At 38.2% G+C, this 19,605-nt stretch overlaps 1 protein-coding gene across 1 annotated transcript in view; it reads right to left on the bottom strand.

Annotated features, from left to right (window-relative positions):
• Window positions 1–301: 301 nt before the first annotated feature.
• Window positions 302–19,605, bottom strand: part of cir1 (corepressor interacting with RBPJ, CIR1) — a 22,164-nt gene continuing 2,860 nt past the window's right edge. Inside the window, exons 2-10 of the mRNA XM_033023928.1 lie at window positions 18,954–19,048; window positions 16,151–16,224; window positions 15,981–15,991; window positions 15,828–15,886; window positions 13,850–13,898; window positions 11,363–11,480; window positions 8,904–9,010; window positions 6,469–6,554; window positions 302–1,323 (exon numbers count right to left, since the gene is read on the bottom strand). Of these exons, the coding sequence (XP_032879819.1) occupies window positions 801–1,323; window positions 6,469–6,554; window positions 8,904–9,010; window positions 11,363–11,480; window positions 13,850–13,898; window positions 15,828–15,886; window positions 15,981–15,991; window positions 16,151–16,224; window positions 18,954–19,048 (1,122 nt within the window). The 3' untranslated portion in view covers window positions 302–800. The remainder of the gene's footprint in view (window positions 1,324–6,468; window positions 6,555–8,903; window positions 9,011–11,362; window positions 11,481–13,849; window positions 13,899–15,827; window positions 15,887–15,980; window positions 15,992–16,150; window positions 16,225–18,953; window positions 19,049–19,605) is intronic.

Genomic DNA, 19,605 nt, shown 5'->3' with positions numbered 1-19,605 from the left:
ACACATTATAAACACAAATATAAATGAACAAATATGTAAAATATATAAATTAGTAGAGCAACTAAAAGAAAATCCAACTTAAAATTCAGTGTCAATGGATAATAGATTGGCATATCAGATTATGATCATGGTTCTGTGACGGACAGGCACTAAGGCAGATTCGTTGAGCTAAATAAAACTTGTTATAATTTCAATGTATATCTGTGGAAAATGGTGAATACTGAACAGAAATTTGGAGGATGCTTACGAACAATAATTCAGCACACAGGTACCTTATAGATGAAAATGATATTCATAAATATGGAGAGAACAATCGTTCTTTGTAGACTTTATTCATTACTCAAAAGTACAAATTAATACAAAGTCGGTAAAAGTTTTTTTGAGACAAATTATGAAATAACGTTCTAAAATAATCAGAAATTTCCACATAAATCATCTCAATTACAATTAGAGAATAGAAAATTCAATTAGAAGCAAATAACTGCACATGCTGAAAATCCGAAATCAACACAGAAAATGCTCAGTAGGTCCCATAGCATCTATTATATATGGAGAGAAAAGCAAATTCAACATTTCATCAGAAATGGCATCTACCCGAAATGTTAACTGTTTCTCACCCCTCAGATGCAGTCTGGCCTAATGAGCATTTCCAGTGTTTTCAGTATTTACAATAGAAAATCATTTATTCAGTTCATAGACCTCACATTCTGTTGTCATACCTTTATGACATATCCCACCCTTAATTGTTACTGGTTTGCTTCTTGTCTCAGTACCATGCGGGTCACTGCCTTACTTGAGCCTCACTTCCTATGTCTTGCATCTCCTGATGTGTACCCGGTACTTCTAATCTTGCCCTTGCTATGTGTGCTCTGGCTTCTACTCACATGTTTTTCATCAGAGTACTTTTCTCTCCTATAATTTGAACTATGCCTGTCCTTTTCTTCTGTCCTTCCATCTGCATCTCTGCTACGACTTCTGCTCCGATCATTTAGCTTCCTGTCACTTCTGCTGCTATGTTGACTGTTACCTTTACTTCTGTGACTCTTGCCATGAACTTCAATGTCCTCATCTTCAGGCTTGAAATAACTGCTTGAATAGGTTTTGTCGAGTTTTTGTTTATGAATTTCTCTATTGCCCGATGAAGAATCCCTTCCTCCCTTTAAATGTTTATTTTTGCTGCGACTTTCTTTCTTTTCAATTTCATAATCACTGTCGCTGGAAGAGCTGGTAGTGGGTGGACTGATTTCTTTTTTCTTGTGTTTGCTTTTCTTTTTCTGCTTTTTCTTCTCTCGCTTTTTCTTTTTTTCAAGATGATCAAGTTTCCTATACAAGAGTTAGATTAGATATTTTATTTAAAACCTCTTGAAAAATATAATTGAAGAAGATTTTGTCAGCACTTTCCTACCTTTGGGCACATAGAAATGTAAAAAAAGCAAAAGATTGTAATGTGAGCAAAGAAATACCCTGTTAGGAATATGCTTGCCATCTGATCATTAGGAATGCAGACATTTGTTTGAGGTGCACTTTCTTACAACACACATTATCGCATGATCAATATTACACTTTTCAAAATACAAAGTGGGCTGGGTGAGGGACGTGGAAAGATATGAAGTAGGTATATTCCTTTTTTTTCTGTTTTGTTTTTCTCTTTCTTTTTTCTGTGTTTCCTTTCTTGTTTTCTATTTACATCTTTATGGGTTCTTTCTCTCTATCCTTCCACGTTAACTCCTGGGGCTTACACATCACTACTTTCCTTACTCTTTTCTTTTCTCTTTTTCTTCCTTCTGTTATTTCTTTATTGTTAAATTTAAAACAAGAAGTTGTACACAAAATGTATTATGTTATATGCCACGGTTTATACGACTGTACATAGCTTCTAATAAAAAATTAAAAAAAAATTAAAAATACAAAGTGGAAGCTGTGGAGACAGCACAGAAGAGGTTTCCATTCAAGGTCCCAAGCAGTCGTTCCAGGTGCGACAAAGGTTCACCTGTATCTCCTCCAACCTCATCTACTGCATCCGCTGCTCTAGATGTCAGCTGATTTACATCGGTGAGACCAAGCGTAGGTTGGGCGATCGTTTCGCCGAACACCTCCGCTCAGTCCGCAATAACCTACCTGACCTCCCGGTGGCTCAGCACTTCAACTCCCCCTCCCATTCCCAATCCGACCTCTCTGTCCTGGGTCTCCTCCATTGCCAGAGTGAGCAACAGCGGAAATTGGAGGAACAGCACCTCATATTCCGTCTGCGGTCCTTGCGTCCTTATGGCATTAACATTGAATTCTCCCAATTTGGCTAGCCCGTGCTGTCTCCTCCCCTTCCTTAACCCTCTAGCTGTCTCCTCCCACCCTCCCATCCGCCCGCCCTCGGGCTCCTCCTCCTCCTCCCCTTTTCCTTCTTTCTTTCCCCACCCCCCATCAGTCTGAAGAAGGGTTTCGGCCCGAAACGTCGCCTATTTCCTTCGCTCCATAGATGCTGCTGCACCCGCTGAGTTTCCCTGGTATGTGCAGGCACAGGAGATTAATTTGGCAACATGTTCAGCAGAGACTGAGAGACAAAGGGCTTAAACCTACGCTGTACTGTTCCCTGTTCTACATTCTTAAATACATTTTGCAGCTTTTAACCATGCAATGAAATTCAACTTTGTTGACCATCAATTCCACTAGTGCTCAGTTTTGATGTTAGCAAATGGTCTGTTTAACATTGGGCTGCTGATATATAAGATGGTTAAAAAATTGTAATCAATAGATTGGGCCACCTTCTAAGATACGACTTGTGAAAAAGATAACTTGTTTCCACTCTGCTTTTGTGAACTGATTACGTCAAGATGGGAACCACATACACTTCCAAAGAAGGGCACTACTTGGCAGACGAGGCAGGCATATGAATGGTTTGTGAAGAGATGTCCTCCTTCCACTGTTTACACCATATTTCTGTGCGTTTCCAATGCACATACTCTAGGTTCTCAATACTATCCAGATAGATTATTTGCCATTATGAGTAGACATGGCCAAAATTTCCCTAGGCTTTTAATCCCTCTACTCCCAGACCCACAAGATTTGAGCACATCCTCGAATCTTTTCTTCTGTCAGACCACTTCCCATTAAATATTTCAAGAGAGTGCCTGCTTAACAAGAGTGTAACCAATGACTCAATCTGAAGAAACATCAACTATCCATCCCCTCCACAGATGCTGCCTGCCCCACTGAATTATTCGAGTACTGTATGTTTTACTCAATGCAAGAGGTGGTAGCCTGAGAAAGGACACCAACATTAGATCACTATCCTTCCAGTGCTTTGTCTGGACAGCAGGCAAAACAAAGTTTTTCACTGTATCTCGGATACATGCAACGATAAACAATAACCATTCAAAGGCTGTGCCAATGTACTGAAGGTGAATTGTATCATCAAAACGCTTTTTCCTAGAGCTCGTGACCCAGGATGTGGTAGGTGCTCCATATTTCTTCAGAATTTTGCTGTGAACCTTTATTTTGAGGCAGAGCTACATAATGAGGACAGCTTAAGACTGTCCCTCATTATATACACATGTACTGAATTGAAGGAGTCAACAACAACTCTGAGTTTACCACCTTAGCACACACGAGGTTTGGCTGCATACTGCAGTTCGACTATTGAGGATTGAGTGACTTTGGTTCAGAAGTGTAGCTACCTTGGACTGCAGCATTTCCCCATTAGAAGACCTAATTACAGGGATTTACTAACAGAAAATGGTACCATGGAACAAAATATTAAATGGTGAAAGAAAGGAGGATATTAAAGGGGAGAGAAGAACCTGAAGCAGGGTGTGGGGGCAGTAGAAAATTGCAAAGGATCAGTGAAAAACAGATATAAAGACTCTTTAAAGAAAATAAGAACCAAATACCTATTTTTGGAAAAGTCTCTTTCTTTGATTTTTCATTCTTGAAACGCCCTCTGCTGGATATTTCTGGATACAGGTTCTAACATAAACCAGAATTACCTGATAATTCTTTTTTTTTCAAATACTTTCCAGCCATTCCATTATGTTCCTTCTTCAAATGATTAAGAGAAAACATAGTTTTGCAATTCCTAGTTGTAGCTGTAAGATCATCTTCCCATAACTATGTGGACAATGACTTTTTTTTTTTAAATCCCCATATCCTTGTAGCTTCAGTGATGTAAAAAAAAAGCTTCCCGAAATTCTGCAATGCTTTGTGTCTTACCAGAAATATCAATCAGCAGTGGAGGATCAGTGGAGGATCACGGTAGCTTATAAACTTATGGATCATGTACGCAGTTCGGATACTGATAGCAAATCTTTACTGACAATAAATCTAAAATTTTCTTTGTGTACTGAGAATGCTTAAAATAACTCGTCTTTTCTCATGTTCAAAAAAATAATATTCCTCAATCGATGCAAAATCTTTTTTTCAGCATTCTACTGCGAGACTGGGTGGGTTACAACTAAAACTCAGCAATGCAAAGCTGCAATGATGCCAATGACCTATTTTTAGTTTGATAAATATCCAATGTATAAATGGTGAATTTTCCAAATACAATTCCTTTGATGTTTTAAGCTTAGATTGGTTATTAGTAAAGAAAATGCATCCTTCTGAAACTACATTAGCACCATCGAAGAGAACCATGTTGCTGCTTGTTAAACTATTTTTGAAGGCTTATTGAGAGGATTTTTGCTTTTTTCAAAAGTTTACTCTACACCTTTGTCTTGCTGTGTCCAAATTCTCTCTTTAAACTACCTTTAGTTAGCAAGGAAACATGAATGTGAACTGAAACAAGCAATAAAGATGTGTAGGACTATAGGGAAGCAGAAATAAATGCAATGATTAACAATGTGTAATGGTTCTGCATGGCAACATCATTTATCCATTACATTTTCTTGATTCTAGAATGCAAAATTTGCAGAATGTTTCAAATTCAATTGGATACACCCACTTGCACTGTAATGCAGGAGACAACTAGGTGCTTAAACATAGCAAAACCATTCAATTAACGCACTGGTTTGCATGTACCCGGTCTCGTATAATTTCCCCTCAGTAATCTTACATAAAAATAATTGTGCATGAAATTTTCAATTGACCAAGGCTGGATATATTTTTTTTAAGAGACTTCCTATTTCCGTTCACTTTGCATAAAGAAAAGTTTCCAACTCTCCTAAACAGCCACGTTCAAATTTGATGCCATCATCTGCATCTTCAGGAAAGGAACTTAGGGAACTTGTTTCATTTTTCATTTCCTTTAAACAGCTTCTAGAACTCTATACTAAATGAATTATATGCAAAGTTCATGCATACAGTTTTGGTATAATTAACCTCCTAGTACAATTCTTGTAAATCTGCACTGTACTAACCCAAAACCCAAATATCCTTCCTGAGATGACATGCCCAGAAATAAATGCAAAACAATCGATCTGGTCTAACCAGCGATTAAAAATACTGTAGTACAACTTGCACTCCTTTGTATTCTGGCATCCTGTGCCTTATCCCAGTATTCCAAACCCCTGTCCATCAGTTTCTGGTAAGTTTCAAATTTGGATTTCCAAATCTCTTTGTTCTTTCCTGTGGTTTGTCAAAAGAAAAATATCCAGTGGTGATTAGGGAGATACTTAAAATAAGGATTTAATAAAAAATCATCTGTAAAGTGAATCTAATGAGCAGAGCACATGGAAGAGTGAGTGCATCTTTTAAAATGGCTGCTCATCTTGTTTACTTCAGTATTTGCCTGGAGTACTGATAACTCACTCAGATCAATTAATTGTATATCTCAAACTTTAACGTACCTCCAAGACTTGGTTGTATCAAGAATACATGTACCAAGCGGATCAAAAATCTTTTTATCCAAATCTCCAAGTCCTTCTGTGGCAAGACCCACGGAATCATGGTAAAGAGAAATGTGTTCAATATCAGACTGCATTTTATGATGGCTTACTATACAAAAATTAGCTGTGGTGTTTCCTATATGATGACAGCGATGACACAAAAATAATTGGTTGGCGATAACATTCTTAAGGACAACAGGAGATCAATAAGTTAATTCCTTCATTATTATGTGTGAGTGTTTCTCCTGGCTTGGATGCATGCATTGTTTATATAACGTATACAATATAAAAGTGAGTTGGCATAATTGTTGACGACATATGATGAGGACATTACCACATAGATTTTTAAATTAAAAATTGCTGAATATAAATGTGAATATACCAAGCAGGGTAGAATATACATTGAAAATGCAGAAAGTCCAGATTGAAGAATGGGAAGACAAGCTTCAAAGAGATTGCATTTTCTTGCCTTTACATCAACCAAGGTGCAATTAATTCCAGTCATCTTCAATTGTTATGAAAAATCTCACGTTTCAATTTATTTCCAGAATTAAACCAAGAAAGGTAAACCTGCTGCCTTGAATTATTTTTGTGAATCCCCTTAAAGAAAGCAATTTATGATCAGCAATGACAAATTCTTCAAACAACATACCTCAAAAGCTTCTGTTTCTGTTTAGTAGATAGAGACTTTAAAAACTCTACCTCGGGATCATCATCTTCTTCACTTGCTATGTATTCCTAAAAATAAATGCCAAAATTAAATTTTAGTGAGAAAAGACAGTGAGTATAGGAACAAAGAGGTCCTTCGGCAGTTGTACAGGGCCCTGATGAGACCACACCTGGAGTATCGTGTGCAGTTTTGCTCTCCTAATTTGAGGAAAGACATTCTTGCTATTGAGGGAGTACAGCATATTAATTCCCGGGTTGGCGGGACTGTCATATGATGAAAGAATGGAACGACTGGGCTTGTATTCACTGGAATTTAGAAGGATGAGAGGATATCTTATGGAAGCATATAAAATTATTAAGGGATTGGACAAGCTAGATGCAGGAAACATGTTTCCGATGTTGGGGGAGTCCAGAACCAGGAGCCCCAATTTAAGAATAATGGGTAGGCCATTTGGAACTGAGATGAGGGAAAACATTTTCACCCAGATAGTTGTGAATTTGTGGGATTCTCTGCCTCAGAAGGCAGTGGAGGCCGATTCACTGGATGCATTCAAAAGAGAGTTAGATATGAGCTCTTAGGGCTAGCGGAATCAAGGGATATGGGGAGAAAGCAGGAACGGGGTACTGATTGTGGATGATCAGCCATGATCACATTGAATGGCGGTGCTGGCTCGAAGTACCGAATGGCCTACTCCTGCACCTATTTTCTACGTTTCTATGTTTCAACTCACTGAAAGATATCTAAAAGCACAAATCTTATCTACCAAGTAACAATTTTCATAGATTCTATAGAGCTACAATGAAATTTTTAATAATTAAAAACTAATCTTAGACAAATAAATACATAATGTTATCATCCAAGTTAATTATAATTATTGTAAAAATCTATACAAGATTTATAAACAATATTACCAATTAAGGGCAGCTCAGGTTTAGCCAAGATTGTTAAGTGAAAATTGTAGAGTCAACTCCTAGGCCTATCTGTTTCTGGTATGAATTCTAGAGTTCTCTTGCATGATGCCATTCAGGGGTGGTTCCAACCACTTGCAATTTGAAAAGCTCTCAATGATCAGCTGGGAATTGACTTTGCTTTGGAGGGTTGAGGCAGGAACCACGTTGTGGTTTAAAGGCAAGGGACTGGTGAGCTCGGATGTCTGCTTCTCGTCTGAAATTGCAACTCAATAGAGAAGAGGTCATGATAAGCCAAATCAAGGAGCTTTACGCTTTAAAAACACTGCTTGAACGAACCCAAAATGTTATCTCACAATTTCCATTCGGACACAAGGAATCCTTTAAGCCTGCTCCATCATTCTACAAGGTCACTGTCGATCTCCTACTTCAGCACCATTTCCCTGTACTATCCCTAAAACATTCGAATTCCTTAATAGGCCCCTTTCTTAGTCACGTGTGTGACCAAAATATGAAAAATTGTGGAATACATCTCTTCTAATTTTGAAAACATTACAGGTATATTGTTTTGTACAGTATATATGATTCATATCTTTTCGGTTTATCAAGTGAAATTTTTATGTTATGCTGACAATGTTTGTTTAGGGTCAGACATCAAATATGACTGGTCACGTGTGGCCTCACACAGAAGCCTTTTTTCCCCCATAACAGTTTTATCTTACAAACTCTGAATTTTAAAAAGCTAGAATGTTCATATCTTTAGAAGACATGCATTATCGTTCTGTGGGTAGCAAAATAGCAATGAATAAGATTAATCTCTTACAATAATTTTTTAATGTATTACTTTATGTGATGCCATCTGGTCACGTGTGTAGCATTTTGGTTCACTTTCCAAAGAATGGCCCAATACCCAAAAATCTATCAATCCCCATTTTGAGGGAACTCAACAAGTCAGCCTTAACAATCCCCTGGACTGGAGAATTCCGAACATTTGAGGAAGATCCCTTTTCAAAATCCTCAACAGCTAGAATGGAAGATTTACTTCTCCCAGAATGGAAGATTCAACTAGTCTCTCTGTTAACAGGCTTCTCAACAGTCATTCCATAAGCTAAGTATTTTTCCGATTCACCTCCAACCCACTGTGGACATTGGACTTTGTCTATGGAATCGATGCACTGCAATACTGAGGACCATATTCTACACACTGTATCTTCCTCTTTGCTCTATCTATTGTACTTAAGTTTGACTTGATTGTATTTATGTGAAGTTTCTGATCTGATTGGATAGCAAACAAAACAAAGCTTTTCACTGTACCTCAGTAAATATAACAATAATGAACCTAAGCCAAATTAAGAATTAAGTTATTTCATGCTTTTTTTAAGCTTGTGTCAAATCGAATGCCACCTCAGTAAAATATTCAAGAACAATAGAACTTAATTTCATTATTGAACCCAACGTGATTTTCTGCAAAAATATCACTGTCATATTAGCTTTGGAAATACATGTTACCTGTGATGGGTCATTTGGAATTAATTTCTTCCCCAATACACTCTGTTTCAGTGCAAATCCACTGTTCCTCATCTCTGCCATCAGCTCTGTGGGGTGCATTGATGGACCTGTTTAAAAACAACGCTCATTTGTTTTTTGTCGAGTTTTAGTTGGTATTTCACATTTGGAAAAATATTGATAGGAAGGGATTAGAGGAAATTGATCAAATACTGGCAAATGGGATTAACCCAGAATGCCAACTTGGTCAGTATGGACAATTTGGGTCGAAGGGCCTGTTTCCGTAACGTGCAGCCCTATTCTCTATCACACACAAAATTAGTTTGGTGATTAGTTTAAAAAAAACTTCAAGATAAATCACTTCTGTGATTTTCTATTGTTCATACGATTAGATGGCTTTCTGTAAAATTGTACAATTGAAGGCTCATTATTTCTTTTTGGGAAACTATTGAGCAATAATGAATTCTCTAAATTTCACTAGACCTGAAACAGCCGCATTTCTGAAACCAAAATATCCCGCAGTTGTGAATTCCCAATCCCACTGGGTTGAAAATTCCCAACTGTGTTGCCAAACCCAGTTTTTTAATTACACAGAATACCAGGTTAAGGTACAAACATCATCAAATAAGCATGCATGAAAAAAACATGTTTTTATATATGTATACATGGTTTTTGTTTTAATTCCCTTATTCTATTTCTATCAATTTCCTCTCCAGTTGTCCACTTTAGCTGACATCCACTCATTCTCATTGCGATTAAGACCCACAGGCATCCTTGCCAAGGTTAGACCACAATCAATGTCAAAATAATTTCATTGTGATGTCACAGGTATTCCCACTGCTGAATTTAACCTATCTACCTAAATACAATCTCAGCAAATATCATAGAATAGTCACACAAACAGAAATGCTAGCTAATTTCCTATTCCTATCATTGGAAATATGCTAATAGTAGTATATTTAAATTTTATTTTTTAAATCAACCAACTAATTCTGCAGACAATGATTAAAATTTAATCCTATTAGATTTGTTTGTGATGATTCAATAGTTATGTAGATAATTGGTTAAAGAATGTTGAATCTCTATAATAATCTTTCAATTATCTTGAAGGAATTAAGTTCCTCAATTATTAATAAATCTAATCTGTGCAGTGACACAAGTCCCAATAATCTGTTATCATGGTGTTCTCAAACTACCAGTGATTGTACAATGAATTTGCTTTCAAAATAGAAATTAAACTGCAAGCTAAAAATATATACTGTACCCATCCACACATGGCTGTAATTAAAATAGGTCTGCTGTCAAATTAAAAGTATGCCCAGAACTGGAATCAAATTACAGCTTCAAACTAATTAAATCCTAATTTGTTGAACACTTACTGAAATTATGTACATATTTTTAGGTAAAGATTCTATTATATGGTACATCTGCTGGGTACTTTGGAAAAATAAAGCCAATATGACGTTGACGAGATGATAATGAACCCATTTAGAATACTAGAACAATTTAAGGGGAAGCTATTCCAGAAAAATAACTTGCAAACCAATTTTATTCTCCAATTTGTTTACTGTTTTGTACCAGGAGTCTGCTGGAATACAGCGTGGCTGTATAACATAATGAATAACTGCATATGATTTAAATTTAGTTTTTAATATAATTGTATTTCGAGGAAGCGGAAGAGACAGAAGAAACATTTCCATTTGATAGTACTTATTAAAAGCATATCAGAATGCTTTAAGAGCAAAAAAAAAGCACAGTGCATGTAGGAAATAATTTAAACAGGACTAGAATGAAGGAAAAATATTTGGGAAAAAAATAATTCAGAAGATTAAAATGCAAGGGGTCCGCAGTGACTTGGTAGCTTGGATTCAGAACTGGCCTACCAACAGAAGACAGTGGGTAGTGGTGGAAGGGTGCATTTCTGGCTGGAGGTCAGTGAACAGCAGTGTTCCACAGGGATCAGTGGTGAGGCCACTGATGTTTGTGATGTGTATAAATGACCGACAAAAGGTAGATGGATTAATTAGTAAGTTTGTAGATGACACAAAAACTGGTGGATTTGCAGACAGTGACGATTGCCAAAGGACAGAGGTCAGTTACAGAAATAGACAGAGAAATGACAAATCAAGTTTAATTGGGGTTGGTGTGAGGTGTCATCAAATGTAGGGGGAGAGTATAGTTAATGGCAGGACCCTTAACTGCATTGATGTACAGAAGGAACTAGGGATCTCGCTCCATTGCTCCCTAAAAGGACATGGAGGGGTAAAGACTGCATATGTTATGCTTGCATTGATTGGTTTAGGCATCGAGTATACAGTCAGGAGGTTATGTTACAAATTTATAAGACACTTTGGTTAAGTACTTTGGACCAGAAATTGTGCTGTTCCTCTTTTCAGATCTAAAATAAATTAACACGACACAAATTCAAACATCTGTGTTTAATTTTAATGTGTTATACTGACCTGCACCCTCTGTCGAAACTGAGCTTGCATTGATTCCAGAGAGTCCAAATAATGGACATTCACGGTCTGTATTTACATGACCCCATTTATGACACTTAATGCACCTAACATTCCGCACCTAGACAGGAAGAGCCCAATGTTATTAGTCAAAGGCATAAAGTGATTGGAACAATATTCTTACTCAGACCTGGATTCATTCACAAATTTAGTGTATATTTTCCAAATAAAGCAAGGCAGTAAAACACAAAACACTCTCATATTGGAGACACTGAAGCAACGTATAAATATTTATTTGGTGGGGTAAACAGAGGGAGGAGCATGAAGTGGAAGGAAGAATATGCAGCATGACCGAGACAGCATTTAGGCTTTTGAGAATCTGGGTCCTGAAAGCAACTTCCAATTGACACATGCAGCATTGATGAATAAATAAATTGCATTGCCTAGAATAGCAACATGAACATCAAATCCCAGTCTTTATTACAGAACTGAAAAAGGCCTTGGTAATTTTATATGTATTTTAATAAAAGTCAATTCTGAAACAAAAATGATTTCTTACCCAGCTTTCTTATAACACTATTCACCTACACTTTGTAAATTTTCTGATATTTTAATTAATTTATTTTCATGCTCCTGTCAGGCTACATCCTCACATGGAAATGAGAAACATTTTCAATCGTCACCATTAAAGCCCTGTCCCACAGTACGAGTTCATTCCAAGAGCTCTCCCGAGTTTGCCCTGATTCGAACTCGGGAGATTTACGGTAATGGCCACTCGTCGGTACTCGGGGCTCTCGTGCTTACCTGCCGTTAGCGAGTCTTCCCGAGTACCTGCCATTAGCGTTACGAGCCTCTAAGAGACGTCCCCGAGCTCCGACGTACCCGCTACGTTCATTCTCCGTGCTTACCACGAGTTTGATTTTTTTTTAAACTCGGAAGAGCTCTTGGAATGAACTCGTACCGTGGGACAGGGCTATTAAGCATTCCAATTCCATATAAAGTGGTCAAACCCAGACCTGCCTTTAACCTATCCAAATCCAAAGAAATGAACCTACTGAACCATGCATTATTTTAATACATGCAAGCAGACCTGCAGCAGTCCTGTCTTTATCGTTTGAGGAAAACGTCTAACTTTAGATCAGCTTATCAAATTGTGGGCCAATAATTTAGAGCAGGAATGAGAAGCAATTAAAAGCAAAAACATCAAAAATTAGACAACTGAACAAGAAAGATGCAGATTAAGGAAAACACAATTCTCTTTTATTTTTACAAATGTGCATGTTTTAGTAGATGTGTTTTCCGAGGTTTGGTGCCTTAGAGACAGTTGTGGGTTCAGCAACTTCACATGTATTCAGAAGGCTTAATGGTGACTATTAGAACTTTTTTTTTCATGGTTCCAAGCAAGATTTGGTTCATATTGGGCATCACAATTTTTCTCAAAAACATTAAGTTAAAAAGAAACTAATGAATTATGTTACAAAGAAAATTGCTCGACCACCTTTAGAAAATTGAATATAATTTAAATACTAATGAATCATGGCGGGAGTTCAAACAATTTCAACTGCTTCGTCAAAATCTCCCCGCATCGTGAAACAGGGTTGTTTACTCTTCACCAAATGAAGCAGTCCATGAATATGCAGCATGACCTAGACAGCATTCAGGAACAGTCCAAAAAACAATTATGCCACAATAGTATCAGGCAATGGTCATCTTTAACAAGAGAATAAAAACACCTACTCTTGATATTAAAATCCGTCACATCACTGAGTTCCTCATTAATATCATCCTGCTGGGTATGGGCGAGTAGGTGTGCAGTTTTGCCATTGACACTTACACAGTCCGTCTGAAACAGCAGGTCAGACGCTGCTACCAGTGGTTCATCTCCTCATATCCCCGATTATGGAATACTGCTCACTTGCCTGGATGAGTGGAGCCCCATCAACACTCAGGAAGTAACACTATCCAGGACAAAGCAGCCAGCTTGATCTTTAATCCATCCGACAGTCTAAATATTGATTCATTCCACCACTGGTACTCCATGGATGCAGTGGTTACTATCTACAAACTGCACTGTTGTTGTTAACTTAGGCTGCACTGACATTACCTCCCACAAAAAAAAAAGGATAGCAGGTGCATTGGAACACCAGCACCAGCTAGTCCAACTTCACATATCTTCTTAGCCTGGATATTGATCACTATTCTTTCATCATCACTGGGCACAAATCCAAGATTATGGAAAAATCTTCACCAGATAAGTTGCAAATTTTTAAGATAATGGCCTACCCTATTCTCAAAGTAAATTAAGGATGGACATTAAATTCTTCTCCAACCAGTGATACACACATCTAAAAGATGAATATTTAATAAATTAGCCAGTACAAAGTATGTACCATCATATACACGGAGTCTGAATTACCATCATATACCCTTCATCTCATTTAAAAGCAATTAGTGTTATTTTTGTGATTGATGAGTGTAGTTTATACACACCTGGATTCCAAAAGGCTGATCCCTAATGTTCATATCATCCTTGGCATATCTGGTATCAATTTAAAAAAAAGGGACATTTAACATATCGATTTACAGTTTTGTTCTTCTTATAGTAATTTTTTGGAATAAATTTACTTTTATTTACGGGTGGCACAGTGGCACAGCGGTAGAGTTGCTGCCTTACAACGAATGCAGCTCTGGAGACCCAGGTTCGATCCCGACTACGGGTGATCTCTGTACGGAGTTTGTACGTTCGCCCCGTGACCTGCGTGGGTTTTCTCCGAGATCTTCGGTTTCCTCCCACACTCAAAAGACGTACAGGTTTGTAGGTTAATTGGCTTGGTAAATGTTTAAAAAAAAATTGTCTCTGGTGTGTGTAGGATAGTGTTTATATGTGGGGATCGCTGGTCGGCGCAGACCCGGTAGGCCGAAGGGCCTGTTTCTGTGCTGTATCTCTAATGCGCTGTATCTCTAACGTACACTCCATTGAAGATAAATGGGGATACTGTGGATAGAGTGAGCTGCCTTAAATACCTGGGAGTCCACATCTCAGAGGATCTGACATGGACATCACACGCTGCCTAACTGGTGAATAAGGCAAGGCAGCGCCTTTACCACCTCAGGCAATTGAGGAAATTCAGAGTGTCTCTGAGGATCCTCCAGTGCTTCTACTCAGCGGCTGTCGAAAGCATCTTGTCCGGAAACATCACAATTTGGTTTGGGAACTGCTCTGCCCAGGACAAGAAGGCTCTGCAGAGAGTAGTGCGTTCAGCCGAACGCACTATGGGAACTACTCGCCCCCCTGCAGGAACTATACATCAGAAGCTGCAAATCCAGAGCCAACAAGATCATGGGGGACCCCTTCCACCCCAGCAACAGTCTGTTCCAGCTGCTACGGTCAGGCAAACGCCTCCGTTGCCATGCTGTGAAAACGGAGAGGATGAGAAGGAGTTTCTTCCCAGAGGCCATTAGGACTGTAAACTCCTATCTCACCAGGGACTAACTTATTGTTCCAATTTATTGTTGTGTAGTGTCTTTTTTGTGGGAGATTTTTTCCTCCCACAAATATGTAATATGTGAATATTCCATTCTGTTTTGTAGTTTTTTTGCACAATCCGCTAGCATTGCCACTTTTCATTTCACTGCACATCTCGTATGCGTATGTGACGAATAAACTTGATTTGACTTGACTAAACTATTCCTGAAATTCCTTTTATTGAAGAAAGCAGACAAGCAGCCCATATGGAAAAGGTTGCTGGAATACAACACGAGGACAACATAAACAATATGTATGATGCAAATTTGCTTCATCCATGAAGGGTTGCTATACGATTTTAGGCCAATGTTGCAATTTAAAAAAAATATTGCGTTGTTTTAAAACCCATCTATAACCCTCAGTTATCAGCAAGCTAGGAAATGTTCAGATTATGGGAAACACAAATGTAATACTCTTAAGGTAATAGTTAAGTAATGTTCCAAAATGTGTGGTAGTTGCACCGAAGGACCACTCCAATTTCTGGTTATCCCAAATGCCATAAAATTTAAATAAAACAAATAATTACACATATCCCTAGATGCTGGCCCATGATTATCCAGTCATTTGAAGTCTTTGGGTATTTTTAAAGCAGAGATTAATTAGTATGAGCGTCAAAGGTTTCAGGGTGAAGGCAGGAGAATGGGGTTGAGAAGGAAAATAGATCAACCAGTGATTGAATGGCAATGGGCAGAATGGCCTAATTCAGCTTATGGTCTTAAATACGTCTATAATAGTGAGATGCTGAAAGATGGAAATTCTTTTCTTTTTTTACATTTTTTAGGTAAACTAGAAGATTTTGATTCTTCAGCATTTGAAAGGAACTTGGACTGTATAGGTTAATTTTAGCATTTACTCTCACAAAAAAAAAAAATATTCTTGCCACATTTTTAAAACGGAGGTGTGCTAGCCACACACTTTTTTGTTATGAAAGATTGTACTTACTTTTCTCGTGGAGCGACTTTCTGCCATTCAAACTTGTATTCGGTCTCGCCTTCTTCTGCCTGCAATCAATCAGATTTTAGCTCAGACTACATTAATAAAAACTAGTGCCAACTTAAACAACTGGGTAAACCCATAAAACTTTCATTTTCTTACCTCTTTATTCTCTTGATTGTGAGTCATTGGAAGAAAAATAGAGGAAAGTTAAGTTAGCTTTCAGTACTCCACAGTGAAAAGAAAGTTTAAAAACCACAAAGCAAGAATGAGATGGTACGGTCTCTCTCAAGAAACTTGTGAAGCATTTTAAAACTTAAATCAAACCTTACCAGTCTTTGCTCCTGGAGGTGCCTCGTACATAAAATTAAGCCCATTCTTTACACGTTCATCACCCATAAGTAACCTGAAAAAAAAATCAATTTGGAAACTTTTAAAGTGAATTTGAAATCACCAGAGCGCAGAATCATTTCTAGATAGCTTTTTAGACATCTGTTTATTTAGAATGAATTGCACTGACACACTTCAGGTCATTAGCCCAACTAGTCCATTTTGGCATTTATGGTCCACTCAAGGTTACTCCCATCCTTCCTCAATTGAATCTAAAACCTTTATTCCTTTCTCCCACCAATGCTTATCCAACTTCCCCCTAAATGTATTAATATGATTTGCTTCAATCATTTCCTGGGGTAGCGAGTTCCAAATTCTCACCCCTCTATGGGACATAGAAACATAGAAAATAGGTGCAGGAGTAGGCCATTCAGCCCTTAGAGCCTGCACCGCCATTCAATATGATTATGGCTGATCATCCAACTCAGTATCCTGTACCTGCCTTCTCTCCATACCCCTGATACCTTTAGCCACAAGGGCCACATCTAACTCCCTCTTAAATATAGACAATGAACTGGCCTCAACTACCTTCTGTGGCAGAGAATTCCAGAAATTCACCACTCTGTGTGAAAAATGTTTTTCTCATCTTGGTGCTAAAAGATTTCCCCCTTATCCTTCTGTGACCCCTTGATCTGGACTTCCCCAACATCGGGAACAATCTTCCTGCATCTAGCCTGCCCAACCCCTTAAGAATGTTGTAAGTTTCTATAAGATCCCCCCTCAATCTTCTAAATTCTAGCGGGTGGGACATCGCACATTTCCTGTTGAATATCTTAGTATCTTAGACTAATGACTATTCCCTTAACAATATTCAAGGGTATTCCCTCTGCATCAAATATATTTATCATTTTAAAGAACACAAATAGGTCACCGTCTAATGTTCTCAAAAGAAGATAATCAAATGGAGACACTCATGTATTTCTGGTATCATCCTTGTGAATCTTCAGTGCAGTTGAGGCTTTATCAGTGTTTCTTCATAACTTCCTTGCTCTAATATTCAATGCCTCTGTTTATAAAGTCCAGGATTCAATAAAAGCTTAATCACTCTCCCAATCTGCCTTGCTATTTTAAATTACAATTGCACAAATACCCAAAGCCTGTACTTGTTATCTTTTCAGAATTGTGCATTTTAATCTATATTCTCTTTTCTCATTCGTGCTATCAAATTATCAACTTTGTACTTCTCAGATGTAACATTTTAACGAACTCTGCTGATGACAGGTCACCGACGTGAAATTGTAAATCTTTCCATTTATGCTGCCTGATTTGAGAATTTCAAACATCTTTTGTTTGTAGAGTCAGACAGCATGAAATCAGGTCATTCAGCCCACCATGTCTGTGCTGACTATCAAGTACTCTTCCACATTAATGCCACTTTCCATTGCCAGAGAGGTGGTTCAGCAAAACGATACTGTAGATGAGGTTGGAAGAGGTGCAAGTGAACCTCTGCCTCACCTGAAAAGACTGATGGGGTCCTTGGATTAAGTCGAGGGGGGAGGTAAAGGGACAGGTGTTACATCTCCTGCGGTTGCAGGGGAAAGTACCTGGGGATAGGGTGGTTTGGGTGGGAAGGGACGAGTTGACCAGGGAGTTGCGGAGGGAATGGCCACTGCGGAAAGCAGAACAGGGTGGAGATGGGAAGATGTGGCCGGTAGTGGGATCCCGTTGGAGGTGGAGAAAATGTTGGGAGGATTATATGCTGCAAGCGACGGCTTATGGGGTGGAAGGTGAGGACAAGGGCAGAGGACTCTGTTGCGAATGGGCAGAGGGGGAGCAAGAGCTGAGTTGCAGGATAACGAGAAGACCCTAGTGAGAGCCTCATCTATAATGGAAGAGGGGAACCCCCATTTCCTAAAGAATATGGACATCTCCGATAATATAAATCTAAAATAAATGGTTGACCTCACAGTGGTGCAGCTGGTACCGTTAATACTTCACACCTCCTGCGACCCAGGTTCTCACACTCCCATCAACTCCCCCTGGATTGTACCACTCACCTACATTCAGGGGCAAGAAATCCAAAGTTCACACAAATAGCATCAGATTTTAAGTTGGATCACTGGAGCTGTGAGGCAACACCATTGTTAGCTGCACTACTGCGCGGGCAAGCATTTATTTTAGATTTCCAGCATCCAGGGTATTACTCATTTTGAACAAACTACTGCTGAACCACCTCTCTGGCAATGGAACACTAATTGCACCAGTGCAATTTATTCCTTCAGAAGAATGCCAAACTCAACATATTTTGAATAAAACTTTGAATGCTCAGTTCTTCTTCATTATTTGGGACACATCTCTAGTAGGTTGCTCTTCGATTGTTTTTATGTCACACATTCTATTATTTCATCTCTGGCCTTTGGTCAGTCATCTGCCTATCATCACCCCCCCCCCCCCCCCCCCCCCGCCCCCCCGCTCTCTCCCTTACATTCAATCTGAAGGGTCAGGGAGATGCGTCTGGTCATCTGTTTGTGCTCGGCCTTGAAATAAATTCAATTTAGCTAATTGGGCTGAAACATACCTACATTGAAAAGGTGCACAGTTAATTCCAATATGTACTCGAGGTTTCTCTTAGGTGATCACTGAACAGAGAAAAACAGAACCCTTGAGTCATGTAGCAAGTTGTTGACAAACACAAAAGGTGTGTGCTCGTGTGGAACAGAGATGGAAATTTATCATGCAAAACAAGCATAAAAAATGAACATTTGAAATTTGACAAAATATATCAAATTGAATACAATTTCATACCTGTTATCGTATACTTCTTGCTCTTTTATGTATTGCTGCATTAGTTCTTCTTGTTTCTTTTTTTCATAAGATATTTTTTGTTCTGCCATCCAAACCTCAAAATAAGATGCATATAAACTTAGTCATTAAATCATTGCTTACATTGAATGGCCATTTTGAGTCTTTTACAGATAAAAGGGGGAACAGGATCCAACAATTTAAGAAGCTTTCTGTTTATCAGATGTTATATCCACCAGAAACCAGACAAAAGTTTGATTAACATATCAATCAAAGACGATACTATATTAATTACACCGCAGCATCCTCCAGCAGTATATTGGAATGTCAGCATAATTATTTGTGCACAATGTTATACATTGGGAGTTGCAGCTACAATCCTGTCAAATTCTATACCAAATGAACTAAAGTCGCCACTGGTAATGCAATATATGCACAAAGTAAGTTTTACAAAGACTAAAAGTGCTTAAGCACAGCTGAATTGAGGACAGCCACCAACTAAAATGAGATAATATTGATCACAAATGCATGTCTCTAACTATAATTCTAATGTAGCCAGTCTAAAAATGTAAATGTATACCAAATGCCAAAATGCAATTGGCATCTAAATTGTTCCTTTAATGTAGGAAAAACTTAAAAACAATTTTTACAAATT

This window comes from Amblyraja radiata, chromosome 7 (assembly GCF_010909765.2).
Source record: "Amblyraja radiata isolate CabotCenter1 chromosome 7, sAmbRad1.1.pri, whole genome shotgun sequence".
Lineage (NCBI taxonomy): Eukaryota > Metazoa > Chordata > Chondrichthyes > Rajiformes > Rajidae > Amblyraja > Amblyraja radiata.
The sequence above is the reverse complement of the archived record's forward strand: the minus strand, read 5'-3'. Positions and strand labels throughout refer to the sequence as shown.